This window comes from Harpegnathos saltator, unplaced genomic scaffold, assembly GCF_003227715.2.
Source record: "Harpegnathos saltator strain DR-91 unplaced genomic scaffold, Hsal_v8.6 scaffold636, whole genome shotgun sequence".
Lineage (NCBI taxonomy): Eukaryota > Metazoa > Arthropoda > Insecta > Hymenoptera > Formicidae > Harpegnathos > Harpegnathos saltator.
The window spans coordinates 568,197-588,539 of NW_020230467.1; the positions used below are offsets into that span (position 1 = coordinate 568,197).

At 50.6% G+C, this 20,343-nt stretch overlaps 1 protein-coding gene across 6 annotated transcripts; it reads left to right on the plus strand.

Moving 5' to 3' along the window:
• Positions 1 to 216: 216 nt before the first annotated feature.
• CARPB (Carbonic anhydrase-related protein B) lies at positions 217 to 16,936 on the plus strand. Of its 6 annotated transcripts, XM_025304674.1 has the most exons (11): positions 217 to 559; positions 1,257 to 1,615; positions 4,363 to 4,474; positions 7,253 to 7,303; positions 7,419 to 7,747; positions 8,611 to 8,706; positions 8,803 to 8,869; positions 9,802 to 9,956; positions 15,792 to 15,920; positions 16,001 to 16,046; positions 16,389 to 16,936. In XM_025304674.1, the coding sequence occupies exons 3-11, from the start codon at positions 4,411 to 4,413 to the stop codon at positions 16,403 to 16,405; spliced, it is 954 nt and encodes a 317-aa protein (XP_025160459.1). In that variant the 5' UTR covers positions 217 to 559; positions 1,257 to 1,615; positions 4,363 to 4,410; the 3' UTR covers positions 16,406 to 16,936. The 6 variants fall into 6 exon arrangements, with proteins under 6 accessions (XP_025160459.1, XP_011147443.1, XP_025160461.1 ...); XM_011149141.3 differs by lacking the exon at positions 1,257 to 1,615; XM_011149146.3 differs by lacking the exon at positions 217 to 559 and having other exon boundaries at positions 1,140 to 1,483.
• Positions 16,937 to 20,343: the final 3,407 nt, after the last annotated feature.

The following is a 20,343-nucleotide window of genomic DNA, read 5'->3' on the forward strand; positions in this document are numbered from 1 at the left end:
TCGTCGTTCCTTCGTCGCGCCGCGCGCCGTGCCGTGCGCTTTTAACGAAATTATTCCGTGATCGGGCAAAAAAGAAGCGCCGCGCGAACGGGAGAGAGCAGCGCGAGAGCTCCAGCGAGAGACGAGGCGGAGGACGAGGCGGCGGCGGCGGAAGGAGACGGTGGCGGAAGGAGAGAAGAGAGAGAGAGAGAGTGAGAGTGAGAGAGAGAGAGAGAGAGAGGAGAGAGAAGAGAGAGAGGAGAGAGAGAGAAAGAGAGAGAGGAGGCCACGAGGAAGCCAGGGGCGGCGGGCGGATAGAAGAAAGGGAGTATCCGGAGAGAAGCAGCTCTCTCGTCGGGGCTCCGGAGCCGCGCGAACCTGCCGCGACGCTGCACGGCGGCATCGTCCTCCGGCGTCGTCCTCGAAGAGGAGTCCGGCTTGCGTGGCGCGCGTTGCCGTCGTCGTCGTCGTCGTCGTCGCCGCCGCGGTCGACGGCAGAAGTGGTGGAACAAGTGGTGCGCCGGTGGAGAAGGCGGAGGAGGAGGAAAAGGAAGACGTCGTCTCCTGCTCGTCGTCCACGGTCAGTATCCCCGTGGTCGAGGAGGGACAGGCGAGACTCTCTCTCTCTCTCTTTCTCTCTCTCTCTCTCTTTCTCTTTTTCTTTCCCTCCCTCTCCCTCTGTCTCCCCTTTTCTCACGCTCTCCTACGAGGGGCTGGAAATCTCGCCGGTACGCGCGTCGACTTCGCCGGCGGAGTCGACTCGTCGGGCCGACGAGGACGAGGACGAGGACGCGGACGTGGAAGCGAGCCGTGCGAGGAGTCCTCGCGCGCAACGCTCGCGCGATCGCCGCTTATTGATTTCCGCAGGAGAGACGCCGCTCGCGTTCACCGTTTCGCCCGTCACGCGAATTTTCGGCCGCACGCCGTTCGTCACCGCACCGCGCCGCGCCGCGCCGCGCAGCGTCGCGTCGCGGCGTTTCGCGTCGCGGCCCCGCGATCGATTCGCGCGGGCTCCTGCCCCTCGTCGCACCTGCGTGCACCTACTCTCTTTATCTCTCTCTCTCTCTCTCTCTCTCTCGCTCTCTCTCTCTCTCTCTCGCTCTCTTTCCCCTTCTCCGTCTCTCTCTCTCTCTCTCTCTCTCTCTCTCTCTCTCTCTCTCTCTCTCTGTGTTCCTCCGCTCCTTCCCGCCGCGTTCTATCTGCCTCTATTTCTCTATTCCTCCCTCTGTGTTTCCTCCCCCCGAGCTCTCGCGATCATCTGCGATCCGCAACGGTAGAGCGCTTTCGAGGAGCCAGCGTCGAGTGTCGTGGCGAAACCGTGACTCTCGGCGAGGCAGGATCCGTGCAGTCGCGTATACCCTCGGCAAGGATAACCGGCCGGGATGTACGTCGCTCGCGCGCCCGTGCGCCGCGTCGCGCAGCGGACATGAGGAGCGGGGTGCGATCCGAGCTACGACGAGGTAGACGGCGATTACTGGGGCGGAAGAGATCGGGCGCGAGGTGTGTAAGTAAAAACAACGGCCGTCGAGAGTGTTTAGCCTCCGGAGGAGGAGGAGAGCGGACGGGGGGCCTGGGTGACGGGCAGCAGGGATACATCATCCCCGCGGCGGATGACGCGCGTACGATCGAGATACGGGTGAGTCGTGTGACGTGCGAAGGACCCTCGCAATTGAGCCGTACGGACGGAATTGAGGTTGCGACTGAGCGTATCAATCGACACGCGCGGCTGCGGCCGATTGATACGGAAGAGAGATCGCGATTGATGGCGACGGCCTGTCACAGAGAGGCTTGACCGATCCTTCTTCGCCGGCAACGGGTCGGGACGCCGTGACCTGTGCGCGCGTGGCTCGACCAACACGCGCGTTCAACGTCGCTCTCTCGCTGAGAGACAGAGAGAGAGAGAGAGAGAGAGAGAGAGTGCGCGGTCGAGGATTCAAATCGCGCGAATGTTTGTTGCTCCGCGGTGAGCTGGTCTCGTCCCGTTCCGTCGGAGACGGCGACGTCGTCCGTGAGAATCGAGTCGTCGCGAGAACAATTTCAATCGACTGTTCCGTCTCGTTCCGCGGAAGCCAGCCCTCGCGCCGCGCAGCGAACAAGACTCGCGCTCGTCGACAGCCGGTGCTCTTCTTGTGTCTTCTTCGAGGGGGAACTTGTGTGCTCTCTTCGTCGTCGTCGCTCGTGGGCCTCACGACGGATGGGCCCACATTGGCGGCGACACACGTCGGATCAATATCCTGCTCGATGTCGCGTGTAACGTTGGGGAAACACGACTGAGAGGCAAACCGTAAGAATGCGAACAGGGCGATCAATCAGCCGTGTAATCGGTCGTGCTCGATGAAATATTTCGAGCCCGGAGAGAAATTTGTCGGAACGAATGATGAAACGCGAATTATGCACGAAACAATTTCAGCCTGATATTCTCTCAACTAATTCACTGCTTACACACGACGGAAAGTTCATGTAAAATCAATCGTATAATGTCCGAGTTAATCATCTCGTTACGTATTCCCGCGAATGTAACGAGAGCGAGAGAGAGAGAGAGAGAGAGAGAGAGAGAGAGGGAGAGAGAGTGAGAGAGTGGAGCGTTTTATGAAATGTGTTTTCGTCATGGCAAGTTATTCCGGTGGAGCCCGACGCTGCGAAACGCTGCGGGGAATAATGTTGATCAAATTTTCATCGCCCGGTTTTTTCACTCGGCGCCGAGATAATATTTATCGCCGAGCGACAAATAGAATCTCCCTCGCCGGCGGGGACGGAATTAAAACGTGTCGCAAGTCTCGCCGGCCTACGAGTTAGCAGTCGTATAGCGACGCGTTCGCCTCGACTCGCCGATTAGATACAATCTTCCCTCCCTAGCCCCGCATAACCGGTGGAGGGTGTAATTGCAAAATCAAGGAAGAGAGGCGCCTCGCGTCGTTAATTCCTCGTCGAAATTGATCCAGCAGATGCAAACGATCGCGACTGCTATTTCCGTCGCGCTCTCGCCTCCTACTCCCCCCATCGCCGCTGAACTCGGAGAATTCACGGGGAACACGAACTTTCGGCGTTTCGACGGGAAAATCCGTTTGTATCGGTCGATAGGCGACTAAAGCACGATGAAGTGGCTACGTGCGGGGCGATCGATGAGCGCGAAGGCTCGAGATATTTCAGCGGCGAGATCCGCCGCGATAAAAGTATCCATCCCGAAGACACATCGACGAGCTCGGTGAGGTGATGTGTCGTGTGTGTGTGTATGAGAGAGAGAGAGAGGTCGCACGGCTGACGCGGCGTCGGAGAGGATGACGACGACGAGGAACGGGCCACCTTTTGAAATTCACGAGCGCAAGGAGAGAGCACATATACTCTCCCTCTCTCTCTCTTTCCCTTCCTATCCTTTCCCCTCTCTCTCTCTCTCTCTCTCTCTCTCTCTCGTTCTGACGGGACTCCGCTCCTCCTCGCGTGGACGTGGAGATCCGATCGATCGATCGAAGCGAGCCGCGCACTCGAGTTCTCCCTGACCTAAGAATACAGCCGCTCGAGTGCCGCGGTACCCGGGGGTGGAGTGGACTCCAGAATGGACCAGAGTGGGGATCGAAGTGGAGAACCCCGCCCCCGTTTAAGCGACGCCGGACAACGATGACTGCGGATTTTGTCTCTTCTTTCTTGCTGGCGTCACTCTCGTCGCCGCGGCAGCCTCTTGTTGCTCCCGCCGGGAATAACCTCGAGGGTTATTCGCGAGAAGCAGCACAAGCCGTGGGGAGGAGGGGGAGGAGCGGAGGGTGGCCCCCGCCTCCTCGCGCGGCTCGGAGGCCGCCGAGGATCCGGCGGCGATCGTCCGGCGCGATTTCGCGCGGCGAGTCGCCCGCGAGCGTCGAGTAACGTGCGAGTTATCGCTTCGCGGGAAATGCCCTCGCGTCGCGATAACTCCGCCGCGCGGAACGAGCGTCGGATGCAAATTCGATGGCGCGGCGGTGGAGGCGGCGGCGGCGGCGGCGGCGGCGGCGGCGTCGGCGCGCCCCGCCAGGAGCCGTCGCGTCGCGGTCGCGTCGCGTGACGCCGAGCGATTAGATTAGAAGCCGACGACGGCGGTTCGCGAATATTTTTTTGGCCGCCGCGGTTGACGGATCAATTACGTTATCACGGATCGCGGGGAGTTCCCCTCTCGCCAAAGTTACCGACCTCGACCCCCTCCCTCTCTCTCTCTCTCTCCCCCCCCCCTCCCCTCTCTCTTTCTCAGTTTCTGGGTGCTTGGGCTACGTGAACCACTCGAGAGGGCGAAAGTCGCGACCTCCGAAAGCACGCGCGGCCGGGCCTTCGAGGGGGGCATGTGAGAGCGCGCGCGACACGCGAACACACTCGACCTAACCTCCGAATCAACTGGTTCGCCTTCTCTCTCTGTCGCAGAAACGAGCCGAATGATGTTCAATTGACGAAGACTGCGCAGCGCTAGGAATGGCCCTCTTCAGTTCCGTCTTCCTGGGTGTCTGGGGAGTGTTCGTGGTCATTTTGATACAAGGTATTCGCTCCTCCCCCCTGCCCTCCCCCCTCTTTAGAGTTATTCCCTCTAAGCAGCATGACCCCTGATGCGGCCGTCTTGTCCAATGGGAGGCGTTGTTTTACGATCAGAGAATTCTCCCGTTCGACAAGACGGATGCGTTCCGAAACTCATGCACAAATTAGCCTGTCACCTTTCTTCATCCGTGATTGTACCACTTCTTGATATCGGGCTTCATGTACGCCTCAGAAATCCGCCGCAGTTTTGTGACGTCAGCAACGCGGACCCAAAAGTTTTATGCTGAAGCAAAAGTACAATGTGTTAATGGAAGAAAATAATATTTGTGATCGATCGATCGAGCAGAGCTGCAAAATAGTTCGGACTCTTTTGCTCTTGCACTAACAATCGATAAATTACCATGAAATTGATGCAATATGCAACCTGCCTTTCCTCGCCATTCTGTCGTTAGTCTTGCGACTGTTTATTGATCGTAAGAGCAAAGGCAGACTTTACGGAATATTTTACAGACGCATTCGATCGATTGCAAGATTACGTTTCATGGACACGTCCTTTTATTTCAACGTATTCCGCCATACATTTCCTCGTTACTGACGTCACTTGTCAAGATTGCCGAAGCGAGGAAGCAGAAGCCTTTTATTCGCCAAAGTTTCCTGCTATTGAGGCTGATCCGGCCTTTGGGTTGATACCGTGACCTTCGGTCACGGATTTGTTTCCAACATTTAGCGAATATTTCAGTCCGCTTCTTCAGCGTGAAAAAGGACTTGAAACTATTTCTTCCCCGGAGAAGCGAGCTGAAGTGTTCCCAAAACGTCTGTGGAAAGAGGACTGATTGAATTAACATGACGACAAATGAATGAAATGAGTTTAATTCCAAGAACCACCAATTTCGTTTCCTTCACTCAAAAGATCTTCAGCTCGTTCATTGTTGCATTAATTCCGGCCAATCTTTTTGCTCTATATCGGAAATCAATCCACGATGGATACGGTAATAACCCAGAAGCCGGAGCAAACATTTCCCCACACCGAAGAAACCTAAACTATTAGTTTCTTACAAGTCTCAATATTACGCGTAGGACGGATCGATTCAAGGATTGTTAACCACGCGTTTCTCATTCACATATTTGACGCGATGACAATAGTGGAAAAGAGATCGCAAAGTATCTCTTTTTAGATCATCGAAGGCACGAGATAAACTCGGGTAAGATGGCTACACGAGAAAGATGACTGTAGATTGCAATTTCTCCAATGTTTACCAACTTGTGTGCGTTTTCGTAGTCATTCTCAAAGATAATTGATATTAACAGTAGTTTGCGCACAAACACTATTCGAAGTAACAATATCGTGAATATGGCGGCCATTTTATCTGAGCTTACCCCATCTATGAAGTGCGCTTAAAACAAACACTTTGCAGTTCCTTTTCTCGTATCGTTCTCTCACGATGAATACATAAACGAACCAGCTTGACTCGATCTTTCCTACAATGCGTAAGCTTATAAATTGTGCAAGTGATCCCAATAATACGACCACGGCATATAAGATGCGCAAAAAATACCAGGTTGGCGAAATGAAAAATGATAGAAGAAAATGTTTCGGACAAAAGTTGTATGGTTTCAAGGGGGACATGAAACGAGACTATATCATGTTGTTTATAGATGGCGCCACTTTCGAGATATTTACTAAACATTGCTTTTCTCAAACCGAAATCTGAATTTTTTAATTATATTATCTTTTTCTACCAATTAATTTGAACAACTTTTGTCGAAAAGATTTTTTTATTTGAGATATTTTTTGAGATATTTAAGGAAAACCTGATAACTTGTTTAATATTTAATTTACGACATCTCGCTTGCTATTATATCTCTATATAAAGAAAAAGTGGTACTAAACTTTTTTATTCAAAAATATATTGTTACGATAGCGCCCTGATTTTTGTTAATTTGATGATTTTAAAATTTCCAAAAGTCGATAAGTTGGCAAAAGTTAGGGTATTATTGTAGCAATGTATTCTATTGTAACAATTATTTTTTCTTCTGACAAGTATAGTTAGTGAGATATCGTAAATTAAATATCGGAAAAGTTTTCCTTAAATATCTCAAATATTAAGCAAATAGAAAAATATTTCAGACAAAAGTTGTTGAAATTAATTGGCAGAAAAAGATGATACAATAATACAGTCGGGGTTTTCATTTAAGAAAAGTGAATGATCAGTGAATATTTCGAAAGTGACGCTATCTGTAAACAAAATGATATAGTTGTCCCCCTTAAAACCATACAGCTTTTGTCTGAAAAATTTTTTTTCTAAAATGCCTAGTTTTCGAAATATTTCGTCGTCGTGATACTTTTTATACATTCTGTATATGACGATTGCTACATTAGAAGCTACCATATTTCTTTTTATTCTTCACGGAGAAAAGAGATTGATCGAATTTTAACATGACAATGAGCGGACCAAGCGCATTTTAACGTGAAGAAAACGAGATTCCTGATTCTTATGGACCAAAAATTCACTTCTGAAAACTTTCCAGAAGTTCCGTTTCCTCTAATTAAATTCTGCCGAGCAAATACACTTCTACGAGAGAACCAGAAATTCTGTTCCCCTCAGGCAAGCTTCGGTTCGTTTATTGACACGTTAATTCAAGCAATCTGATTTCTCCGCGTTCTATAAAAATTCAAGCGCTAAGCACAGCTCTCGCTGCCTTCGGCGGTGCCGGCCGTAATCGGCCGTTGTAATTTCTTCGCGGAGACCGAAGTCGCTCGTTAATGACGAAACATTTGCAGAATCGACACCCGTTAGCTGGGAGGAGTGGTGGACGTACGACGGTATTTCTGGTGAGAATCTCACGCTTCTAGAATCCACCTCTTTTGAAATATATTCCCGCCCCCCCCCCTCCCCTCACGTGTGCCGCCGAATACGATCCGTCGAATAATTTAATCGCATTTAAAGGTCCCGCCTTCTGGGGTCTTATCAACCCGGAATGGTGGCTCTGTAACAAAGGTCGAAGACAATCACCGGTAAATCTCGAGCCCACTCGGCTGCTTTTCGACCCGAATTTACAACCGCTTCACCTGGACAAGCACAGAATCAACGGTGTGTTGGCGAACACCGGCCACAGCGTCGTGTTCGCCGTGGAGAACGACACCCGTCATCCCGTCAACATATCCGGTGGCCCGCTCAGTTATCGTTATCAGTTTCATGAGATTCATCTGCACTTCGGCGCAGACGATCGCATCGGCAGCGAGCACACCGTCGACGGGCACGCCTTCCCTGCCGAGGTACCAAACACGCTGAAGACAGTCATGCAAATCGGTAACAATGTTCCCAAAGAGTCTCTCTCTCTCTCTCTCTCTCTCTCTTTCTCTCTCTTCTCGATATCTTCCCGTCTCGTTCCATCCGTCCATCCTTGACCGCGAAACGAATAGCGACTCGATTCAGTCTCGAATTTCATTCTCGTCGGAGTCGGATTTTTCTCTCCCCTCTTTTTCTTCCCCTCTTTTCAAGCGTAAACGACGGGAATGAAATCATTAAACTTTGTAATTGCATCGGGAATGAATTAAAACATACAGTGGGCCGCGCAGCGCTCTGTTGGTTTTCATTATTCTCGCGCGGATATTGCGAGATGTTGAGGTTGAGTGTATCGAAATAAAGAGATAATAATTGACAGGCCATTAATATAGGCGATTATAAAACCCCGATTGTAAAACCTTGATAATTAGTAAAATCCGCGCGGGAGCGCCGAAAACTGACGGCGGCTGAGGGATCTTCCCCGATCCTTCGCGGGAAGGAAGGAGGTTCGGCGGTGAAATTAACGTCGACGATGAACGAGCGCGAAGAGCGTTTTAGTCGGAGGGGAAAGGATTCCGGCTCTTGGAAGCAAATTCGCTCCGTAAGAAGCAGAAGCGTTCCGTTCCGTTCGGCCGAAATACCTTCGGTTCGTTCATTGTCACGCGAATCCGATCGAACCTCTTTCTCCGCGCTGCTCGCGCGTTCTTCTTTTTTTCTCGCGGAGAACAAACGACATCATCGAAGGCAAACAATGTCGAGGCGCGCAATCGTTATTGTCCTGAAAGAAAGAAAGAAAGACGCTGGCAGTCGCCGGAGTCGCTAAATAGGTCGTAAGTCTTCCGTTCTCGCGCAGCTCCAGATCTTCGGCTTCAACTCGCAGCTGTACAACAACTTCTCGGACGCCCTGCACCGGGCGCAGGGGATCGTGGCGGTGTCGCTTCTTTTGCAGGTACATGCCTAATCTCGGCCGGCGGCGCTTATCGCGCCACGAATAAAGATCGGAATGAGCGATACGTCATACGACGCTCTCTTGCTGCTTTTCTAGGTGGGCGACCTCTCGAACCCGGAGCTAAGGACGTTCACGGAGCAGCTGGATAAAATCAAATATGGAGGTGAGCGGACCAATAATATGGCAAACTGTGTCTATTTGTGGAGGGCGCTCGGCGCCCAGGGACGGGGTATCCCTCCGCGAGTAGACTCTGTGGAAGCGCTAATCTCGTTTCAGCCGGTGAATTTTCGTCCGCGCGCGCGCCGCACTTAAAAAATACCCTCTGCCACCCGCCACCTCCGCCGCCGCCGTCGCCGCTGCCGCGTGAGCCGGAATTAGCATAACGAACGGCGAGATTAATAGCATTATATATATATATCTCTCTCTCTCTCTCTCTCTCTCTCTCTCTCTCTCTCTCTCACGAGGGTCCCAATGTCGTTAGCACGTGATACTTTGCATCGCCACGCTAACGTATTTCCATCGAAACGATACGCGTCCCGTTTGATCCTCGCGAGCCGAGAGCGGAAAGTCGCTCTCGGGGAAACATGTTCCCCCCCTCCCCCCCCCCCGCGTCTACGCGTTTCTTCCCTCTCGCCCTAATAAGTTTACATCTCGGGATAAAAAGGTGCTCACGGATGAGAAAGTCGAGAGATTGATGTACTTTCGAAAGTTCGGCGGCGGCGGCATGCATTATAACTTTCGAAAAACTTGGCCGCGCCATTGTCGCCAAGTTTTTCCGCCGTGGAAGATAAATCGATAATTACCGTCATTCTTGAAGGGAGCGCGGCCGTTCCTTGACGGTATGCAAATATGATCGAGCGGTGTGCGCGATAACATTAGCGATACGTATAACGGCGTATACGTATCAACTGTGTGCCGCGCGACGTCGATGTAATCGAGTGACACGTATGCATGTATGTATGTATACATGCATACATGCATGCATGCATGCATGCATACCAGCAGGCGCGGGTACATGTGTGTGCATGTATGTCCTCGCATGTATGCATATGTACGCGAGCGAAGTTGACGTTATCGACCGTATGAATTGCACAGGGCAGGCCATGGAAATTAAACGTTTCGGAGTGCGCGAACTTCTGCCGGACACGAAGCATTACATGACGTACGACGGCTCCACCACGATGCCGGCGTGTCACGAGACCACCACATGGATCATCCTCAACAAGCCCATATACATCACCAAGCAGCAGGCAAGTATCGCCGCGCCGCCGCTTTTAAAATGCATGCACACGCCTCCGCTCGCTCGTCTTCCGCGCGAGCGAGCGAGCAGGCGAGCGCGCGACCAGGTACAGCGGATACTCAATTATGCAATTCCGATCATTAAGAGGGGGTCTTTGAAACATCGGGCAACTTCGGCCGTACTTCACGGGTAACTCTGGATAATTAAAGTATCGCGAAGCGAGACGAGAAAGGAGGCACTTGCCGAAGTCGAGGCAACGCTATCGAGGATTACACTCGCCGGATTCTCGCCGGAGGACGCTGTTGATCTCGGGAGTCGGAGGGAGTCGCGAGTTGCACAGGGTGTAACATCAACATACAGATCGGTATGACGGATTGCTCAACCTATTTGGATGATAATGCAGAGGTTGCCGAAAAAATCATTCATATGTTGTATTACTTATCTCTTTAACTATCACTCTTATTTACTCTGCTTAATTCCGTAATGTTTACTTCTCAGTTTCACTTTTTCAAACATCTTTTTTAATTTTCAATGAGGTTCGACTCCTGTCGGTAAACTGTCATAACGATGCACGGTGCAACGGTTAGTTGCACTCGTCATAACTGGGAACGCTGCAAATATCATTACCAACAAAGTCAACGAGTGACTTTTTTTTTTCGGCAAGCTCTGCATCATTGCTCGAATAAAGACGAGCGCAACTCTGTTATATAACCCTGTTATAATAATGACCTGTATGTTGATGTTACGTGCAATGGCGAGAACATTCAAACTCCTACTCGCGTCGAGTTTACCTCGGTTCCATTCAGTCAACTGTATACTTGATTGAAAAGCTCGTTCAAACGTGCAGGGAAAGAAGATAAGAAAGAGCGAGAAAAGCACGTCTCATTTAAGCTAAACATTCATGCGTTGGTAGAACTTGTTAAGTCTTCTCCGCCGTGGGACTTGATTGGTTGGACATCAGAGGCGAGAGAATACACGCTAAAAACTCTCGCAAAGAAGAATGATGTTGAAATAAGTTGAAATATAAAAAATTCCTTCTCAAGTGACACTCGCAGTCGTCTGTTCGACGTCTGTATTCAGACCTAAAATAGTCTGAATATGTTTTTTGTCGCTCTGACAAGCGGTGTAGATGACCGTGAGATTAACGTGTGGCATGCAATTTACTTTTCCGACCTATCTTTACTCGCAATTTTATCGCGCGAATTTTATGGTCGATCGATTGTCAGCGAGCGAGAGAAAAGTATGCGGACTATCCTAAAAATCTGCTCCGATAATTGCAGGTGTCATTTTGCGAACATAGCTTTTGATGTCAACATATTTCGCAAGGAATTTGTAGAGTGTGTCTCCTCGGTTTTTCACCTTTAATAAGTCAAGATGGCCGCGACGACGAGACAGGGGCCGTTAAATTGAATGAAAGAATTCCTTGCCGTTTTGTAAATTACCCCGGTAATTACTGAGATATTATTGAAAGAAATTCATTCTCAATCAGTGCGCGCGCGATGCGAACACTTTAAGCAAAGTCCAAGGTATGTTGCTTGACAACTTCTTGGCAACGGCGGGTTGTACGTAACGTTTGACAATGGAGATGTGCAGCTTCGTAATGGCGGAATGCGCATCTCCACTGCCCAGTGCCATGTCGTGACCGCGTTTGATTAATATTATTGAATTGTTCTTTTTGAGGTCAAAGGATTTAACCAGTTTACCTCGGGATGAACGAGTTCGTGTGTGTAGCATTTATGAACGTATATTGAATCTCCCAAAGGGAGGAACAAATGAGAATATTAAACTAACTTTATTTCCGTTTCTCTTAGAAGATCCTTCTATATTAATTAATGAGTAAAATTAGATCTTACACGTATCGGTTACGAGGTTACTGAGAATCGGAGAGTTCGTTAATATTTGAATCTGAATTCCAAGTTATTGTACTGTCTCATATATGCGGGCACTGCGAGTCTTGGTGTACTCGATGATGAATTAACTAATTAGTAATGAGCAAACCATCGAGTCAAGAGAGTGTTGCTTCGCTGTAGCCTTTTTTACAGCCGGGTGATGAAAAATCTCCACATGGGTTGTCGCCGCCTTTTTAGGAGGGGAACGATGTTTCTCCGGACACGAGAGTAGCAATTAATATCTATTGTTATCTATTAGCGCGTAACCTGAATTGCGCTCGGTTGTCAAGTGTAAGAAATACAAGAATTGATCAACACCAGCATTACGCAACCTTCGCCGTTCCCAAGAGATCGCCATTAGATTCAAACATCTCAAGGAACTCGTCTCCGAAACTTATTTGCCAATGTTCTCTCTCGTCGATACCCGAATAATTACCTCATAATTACAAAATGGCATTGGGACCTTTCAACTCAGTTTAATAAGTTCTATCGGTTCTCGCGCGAGCACTCGGACAATTCAATCTGGACACCCGGTATAACCCCGGCTATCCTTGTTCCTTTGAGCTGAAAACATTGATTACACATTCAGGCGCGAAGATGTTTACACTCATAACGGACTGTCAGCGAAGATGAACCGCTTGCTGGCGATAGAAAACTGTTGACCGATCAAAATTCATTAGACAGAGAAAGATATAGCCATCGCCCAAACTCGTCTCTCCTCTCCCTACGTGCCCGGGAGTTGAGCGTCGTAGTGAGCAGTGCTGCGCTTAGATAATTGAGAAATTGGCTAGATGAAGTAACATGAAGATGTAAACTCCTCTTAACGCTTTATCCGGATAATAGACGAATCCCAAAGCAATCTCGGTCTCGGTACCATCTGATACATGCAATACTAACGCAAACGTCTACGACGCAAAAACAATTATTTCAATATTTTGCAGCAATGTAGACTAAATTATTATATCCTCGAACGTTATCTTAGGTAATTTTGTAATGACTCAACTTTTAACATTTTTCTATTTATAAGAGAAGTGCAGGTGAAAAAATAATATATATTTGTATTATCTAGATAAAAGGAATATATTGGCGTCAGAATTTTATCTGAACAGTCATCTATATAATTTTTATTTTATCTAGATAACGGCAAACGCTGGCAGTGAGCTGTCTAATATAAGATAGAGTATTTAGGAAAAAGGATTCAGGACTTTAAAAAGCAGACAGTACTCACAAAATGCAGGGAAAATGTCTAATAAACACGGGTCGAAAAATTGATATTGTCGGAGTTATTTCTTTTAATTGAAGCGAGTGATTTACTCGCTTCTGGCGCACGCTGACTGGTGCTACACACGAAATGCATTTCTGCCATTTCTTGATTAGAGTAATATGATGTCCTTTTTGTCGTGTTGTGAGAACTTTGACAGGTCTCTGCAACTGTTCACCGTCCATGAGGATACGCGATTAATAATTGCTAAAAGCGTGCATATAAATAGGAAGAAAATAGATATTTATATACATGCTGAGCAAGAGCGAAGGGACTATTTTTAAAGAATTCCTTTAAAACATGGCACTTTCTTCACCGCTATAGACGAATTACATCAGATAATAAGCAAGAGCACCGGAAGCGAGTGAGTCACTTTTGCTTCGATTAAAATAAATAATTGTTCACAACTCCGACGATAGGAATTTTTCGATCCGTTGAGACTAGGACGTTTCTCCTCCATTTTGTGAGTACTGCCCTTGAAGTCCTGAACCATAGGCGACCAAGGGACCAACGGTGGGCCTGGGTGGACCCTGGCCCACCTAAAAATACGCTGGTCCATCCTTCGGCCCACCCTAAAATTTTAGCATAATTACGCTGTCCTATTCTGTCCAAGTTTTCAGCTTTTCTATATGAAGTTATTTTTATAATTAAAATTCTACAATTAATTTTAAATTCTATCTTCATAGTTAATTTCTACCAGAGACAAAGCGCAACGGTTAGAAACATCAGAATGAATGATAAATAATGAATGTTATATTGGGTGAGTGCAAAAGTTCGTGCGGAGTTTGTGAGTAAAAGTCACACAGTGATTAGGCAAACAAAAATCTTTATTCAATCAATGATATATTCTCCATCGTTTTCTATAATCTTTTCCCAACGTTCTGGCAGCATACGGATGCCTCGATCATAAAAACTGCGCGGTTTAGATTCGAAGAACGAAGAGACGCCGTTTTTTAAGGCCTCCAAAGAGTCAAAGTTTTTTCCATTTAAATAATTTTGCAATGACCGGAACAAGTGATAGTCAGATGGTGCGATATCAGGAGAATACGGTGGATGCGTTAAGACATCCCATTTCAGGCTCTTCAGTTTGCGCAGCGTCTTTTTCGAAACGTGTGGTCTGGCGTTGTCGTGATGAAAGACGACTCCCTTGCGATTTGACAAAATCGGACGTTTCTCTTTTATTTCTCGATTCAGATTGGTTAATTGGCGACAGTACTTGTCCGAATCAATCGTTTCGCCAGCGGGGAGAAGCTCGAAATAGATTATGCCCTTGCAATCCCACCAAACAGAGAGCATCACCTTCATCGGGTGCAAACTGGCCTTTGGCATTGCGTCACCATGCTCACCTGAGCTTGTTTCCATGTCCGTTTGCGCTGAACATTGTTGTAGAGGACCCATTTCTCATCGCCCGTCACTAGTCGATCCAAAAACGACTCGTTATTGAGCCGCCCGAGTAAAGAAACGGCTGCAGAAATTCGCTTGATTTTGTTCTTCTCGGTCAGCAAATGGGGCACCCATATATCGAGCTTCAAATCGAATCCCATCTTTTTTAAACACCGAAAAGCGGTTGATCGGTCAACGTTTAGTGCTGTAGCAACTTCTTCTGTTGAAATTCGCGGATTATTGAGCACTAAAGTACGCAAAACATCGTCATCAATGTCAGAAGGTCGACCAGAGCGTGGCTCGTCTTCAAGGTTAAATTCTCCGCGCCGAAATTTAGCAAACCATTTTTCCACAGTTCGTTTAGCTGGTGCTTCATCCTGATAAACATCCTGAATGTTTTTTACGGCTGCGGCAACGTTTATTCCCTTCCGAATCTCGTAAAGCATAACATGCCGTAAATGCACCTTATCGATACTCATTTTTAAAGTGATATTTCTCGAAGCAGTTTGTATGAAAACAAATGATTTTTTTTTTAATAACAGCTGAAGACGTCACCTTTCCAACGTTATATAATATGTAGATGGAAGTATTAATGACAACACTTTACGACGCTTATAACTCCATCTATTGAAACTCCGCACGAACTTTTGCACTCACCCAATATATAATAAATATGGCCCACCCATATATAAACGCCATGGCTACCTGTGGCTCATCCGAATAGTTCTGGCGCCACCGATGTCCTGAGCTCTGTGCAAGATTCACTGGTTCCTCCGTGGTACACACGCGGAGATCTCTCCGTCAGTCAAAAGACACGGCAGAGTCTTCGCGAGTTAACGAGATGTGGACGCCTTTCTAAAAAGAGCACGCTTAACTCCGTTGAGGGGTCTTAATTACGCGAGAACTACGCGACGACGACGATGGCCGCTGAATGTATCTCCGATGCAACGTTCCGCGACTTGTCCTTATAACTTGTGCTTATTCCGCGAAAATGACATCTGTTGACGATCGATCGTATATTCAAATTAGCCTCCATATCGGAATTGTAAATGCTGTTATTACTGATATCGACCTCGGCCGAGGTGATAAAATCACTCGTACGTTGTGCACGACAACGCGCGCTGCGCGTTATATAACGGCGCTCGGCGGAAATCGGATCAGGCTTGAATTTGATTTGAACTTTCGCGAACAAACGAGCGAACACGCGACGGCGGAGGATCCCGCGGCACGCCTCGCCGTCTCGCCATGTCCACCTCCCTCCCCCCCCCCCCGCCCCGCTTGTGATCGCTACTCATCTTTGTAATGATTGCAGCTGCACGCTCTAAGACAATTGATGCAAGGCGATGAGAAACAGCCGAACGCGCCGCTTGCGAATAACTTTAGACCACCGCAGCCCCTTCATCATCGTCCCGTGCGGACGAACATTGACTTTAACGTTCAGGTAATGACGCCGTGATAGCGCGATCGCGCTCGACGATGCGCATCGACGCAGCTGCTAATCCCCCTGCGTATTGTGTTTAGGGCCCGAAGAATTGTCCGACGATGAACAGGGACATATATTACAAAGGTACGAAGCGAAGTCATTCGCGGACGAATCTTGGACGAATCGATAGATAGAGTAGAGCTCGCGTACGCATTCGGAACATCGCGGAGATACCGTTAGTCGGATGAGAAATTGCGGTAACCGAGATCACGCCAAGACAGAGAGGGTGAGAGTGCGGGGAGGGGGGAAGAAGTGAGAACAAAGTCGAAAGACGCGATTCTCGTGGAGTGGGATAGCTTCCGAGGATCGAGTTGCCGTGAAAATATCGATGTCCTTATTGCCTAGAAGACGGGGCGGGGACTTAGAGAAGATCGTAGCGTTGGCTGATTCTCGCATTAAACATCCTTCCCTTGTCTCCCTTTTCAGCCAATAGCTGGAAATAATACCCAGCACTGCCGTGTGTGGTCGACGTTCGCAGTAACTACGCTTTTCCCCCCCCGGAACGAGCTGGAACTTCGCTGTAAGGAAAAAAATTGACATATCAATTACAGGCGCGACAGGCCAGGTCACAAAAGTTGCGGCGGAGAGAACGCGAGAGGAGCGTGACCGAGCGGCGCCCACGGCGCCGAGTGGTCGAGGTCTCGAGGAAGGAGAGAAGAAAAAGAAAAGAGAAAAAAAAAAGAAAAAATGCTTCGTTGTACTTATTAGACGTGAATTGCCAAGTATGTTTCCAGTTAAACAAGAAAAACAACCCAGATATACCTATAGATGACAAGTTAGACGAGATAAGCTAATCGTAAGATCTATTATTATACATATATCGATAAACTATCGAAAAAAAAGCTATGACTATCGTGGCCTGCGCGGGGTTTGAGAGATGCAATTATATGTATGAAAATTCAAGCGCGACCGAGCGCGCTATCGAGCGAAAGTTTATACTATATTCTTGTAATAAAAGCTTGGAAAGAAACGCACAACACGACGAGCGCTCTTCGCAGCGTCCTTTATCCAACAGGATCGCGGCTGTTTCCTCTTCCCTGTGGAGAAGTCGAGCCTTCCTCCCTCCCTCCCTCCCTCCCTCCCTCCTTCGATGTTGGCCCGCGACGAAAGAGCTCGAGAACTAAGCGCGCTTCCAAGCTCTCGTCGAGGCTCGACTCGTCTCGTTTCTAATCCACCGGCGGAGCAGAACCCTCTTCCGTCGCACTTCCGTTCCGCGCAACCTCCTCCTTCCGCCCATTCGCGAGGGGCAAGTCGCGAGCATTTATCCGTCGGAAACTTGGCTCGCAAAGTATCAAACACAGAGAGTAGCGAGACGCCGCTGGTGGGTCAGGCGAGAGTTAAAGTCCTCGGGGATTGCTGGGTATCCGGAGCGTACCTCAGTCGATAAAGCAGAGCCCGGCGGGGGCGTGAATCCTCGGCTCTGGACGATGAACGCGGTATCCTCTCGGTTCCTCGGGTCCGCGCAGCGGAGAAAATCGATTCCCCCTCGGTGAGGCGAAGTCAGCGGTAGCCTGCGCCTGCACCAGCTCCGAAATCTATCGGTTTCCCGCGTCTGCCGCTGTCGCGCCCTCGTCGCCCCCGCGCTTTCACCGTGCCGTGCACACGTAACACGAGGAGTAATCCTCTCTCTCGCCCCCGGAATCTTCGGCCGCTGAGAAAGCAAGGCGCGCGAAAGAAGGGACTCGCCGAAGAATGTTGAAGAAGCGAACGTCTCTCGACGACGTGGCGCGGCCGGCGGGCGAAGGGTGGCTAAGGGCGAGGGAAGGGGTGTTACTATCATTGAACCGCTACCCAGAATTCGACGGTGCTGCCCGCAGACGACTATGCGACTAGGATACCGGAAAGGGTGAACGCAACACGGTGGACTGCGCGAGGGGTGGGAAAGGGAGGGCGGCGGGCGGAGGAGGAGGAACGGAGAGGAGGGTCGCCAAGTGAGAAGGTGATAGGCAGGATAGCCTGTGGAAAGGGCGAGAGAGCGGGAGGCAGAAGACGGAGGGCGCGAAGGAGAGGGCGCCGTGCGCGCGCGAGAGAGGGACGGGTACGCGGATACAGATCCGTCGTGTCGGTGGCCGCTGCGGCAAATCTGCGGCTCTCCGTGGCCGATCATCGCGACAAAGAGAGAGAGAGAGAGAGAGAGAGAGAGGGGGGAGGGAGACGGAAAGAGAGTGAGACTGAGCGCCTCGTCCGTCGAAGCACCTGGCCTGGATTTGGGTGCTGGTGTATCTCGCCCGCGATCTGCCGCTGTGTCTTCCACGTCGCACGGTGTAGCGGAGTGCCCTCAGAGCAGCCTCAAGGTCGTTCGAAGTCCGCGGGAGTCCCGAGAGCGAGGGATGAGCCGCTCCGATGGGGCGATCGCCGCGCGATCGCGCCGCCCTTCGGTCGCCTACCGTTCGCCGACGCTCGACCCGGGTAGCGGTCCAAGCGGCTTGTGCGGATGCTTATCGTCGCCGACGAGATCTCGCCGGCACGGAGATTGATTGATCGGCGAAGAGAGGAAAGCGCTGGAGGACGTCGATGCCAGTCGACGACCTCGCGACTCAGGTGGGGGGTGTCCTCTCGTGAAAGCGGGTGAACACGGACGTCACGGCACGGTGGGTACGCGTGGCGAGGACGTTGCTCGACGACGAGAGCGTGCGTGCGTGCGTGCGTGCGTGCGTGCGTGCGTGCGTGCGTGCGTGTGTGTGTGTGCGTGCGTGTGCGCGTGTGTGTGTGCGCGTGCGTGCGCGCGCGTGTGTATGTGTGTATCACGACGCTCTGACACTCGTCGCGAAAAGAGACGGGCAGGGAGGTGAGCGCGTTCCTCTCTCGTTACTCCCGCGGGAGTCTCGACTCTCGCCGCGGAGAGACTCGTGTTCTCGCGGCCTTCGGCTCGCCCGTCGAGTTCGATCTCCTTGCGACTTCCGCGTTGCGATCACGGCCGTCCTGGTGAGGTTCGCAAAGAGTCGCTGGACCGTTGGAGTAGAACGTGAGTGAGGGAGATAGAGAGAAAGAGCAATTGAGAGACAGAGGGCGACAGAGAAGGTGTGAGAGAGAGAGAGAGAGAGAGAGAGAGAGAGAGAGAGAGAGAGAGAGAGAGAGAGAGAGCTGTACGAACGACTGCGCGGTACGGAGTCGATGAAATTCCGGGAGTGAGAGACAGTGTACGCTCGTCTTTAAGGTCGAAGGGAGGCTGTAAGCGGTCCCGTGATTGGTTAAGCGCGTCCGCGGGAATCCTCTTTTTTGCCTCGCTACGTGCGCTAATTCGAGTTCACGAGGCGACGTGATGCGAGAGACGGCCGATGAGAGCGCCTACGGTTGATGGCCGTCGCCCGGTGTGTCGCGCGCGCGTCAGGTCGGTCGAGGATCGGCCGACGTCTCGCGAGTCCAGGTGAGATTCCGCACGAAGACGAAGCGCGAAGGCAAGAACGGTGGACGCGACGTGATCCGCGCCGCTAATTCGCGCGACGGGCTGCCGCGCCACCGCGCCGTCGTCCTCGTCGCCGTTGAGCACGTCGCGAGTGCGGACTACTGGTGAATTGAAACCGCCGCTGCTCTCTCGCAGCCGTCGGTTCGACGAGAAACTTTCAAGCAACTCAATTAGCCCGCGACCGTGTCGTATCGTGTTCGCGCCTCCCAGCGAAAGGCGACACCGCCGGTAGATAGATCGCTGTTCCGGTTACTCGACGCCGTGAGAGAGAGAGAGAGAGAGAGGGAGAGAGAGAGAGGGCCGAGCGCGGTGTCGTGGGCTCGTTTTCAGGTTCATCGCGCCCCGCGATTAATTTATGATAAGTGTCGTAAGCCGCCCGTTGTGAATGCGTTGTGTCTATGCCTGTGTGTGTGTGTGGAGGGGGGGGGTTACGTCGCAGCGAGCGGGAGGGGGTTAGCGGACTCAGCGATTAATATGGCGAGACAGGCATATTCCGTTGATTAATATGCCAACCGCGAGGAGCACCGAGGCGACATTTAAAATTCATATCGCTCTCATAATCGATAATTTGTCACACGCGCTCCCTTTTTGATTTCGCCTCCGTCGGCGCAGCGGCCTCGGCGGAAGCGGCTTCAGCGGCGGCTCTATCAAAGGGCATCGTCGTCGGATCGGCGAGTGAGTGGACGAGATCGCTTCAGGGAGTCTCGTCCCGCAGCGGCTGAAGACGCGAGTAAGTGTTCTGCACCGATGCGAGCGCGTCGAGAACTCGTCATTTCCTATGTAAGACTCGTCATTTTTCCAGATTAAATCGCCGCGGGTCTGCCGAAGAAGGGTTGGAGCCGGGAGGGCTCAGGGCTTCCCGCGCGCACTTATGGCGCTCGCTTAATCAGGATGAGATCCGAGTGGCCGCTGACAATGCCGGTGCAACGACCGGAGGACAGGTCTGCGAAATGAAAGCTCCTGAGAAACAATGGA

Excerpts from the sequence above, each read along its gene's own strand:
- CARPB (XM_025304674.1), top strand. The coding sequence starts at position 4,411 with ATGGCCCTCTTCAGTTCCGTCTTCCTGGGTGTCTGGGGAGTGTTCGTG. Across the intron at positions 4,475-7,252 it reads CGTGGTCATTTTGATACAAG|AATCGACACCCGTTAGCTGG; the intron begins GTATTCGCTCCT and ends AAACATTTGCAG. Across the intron at positions 7,748-8,610 it reads GGCACGCCTTCCCTGCCGAG|CTCCAGATCTTCGGCTTCAA; the intron begins GTACCAAACACG and ends GTTCTCGCGCAG.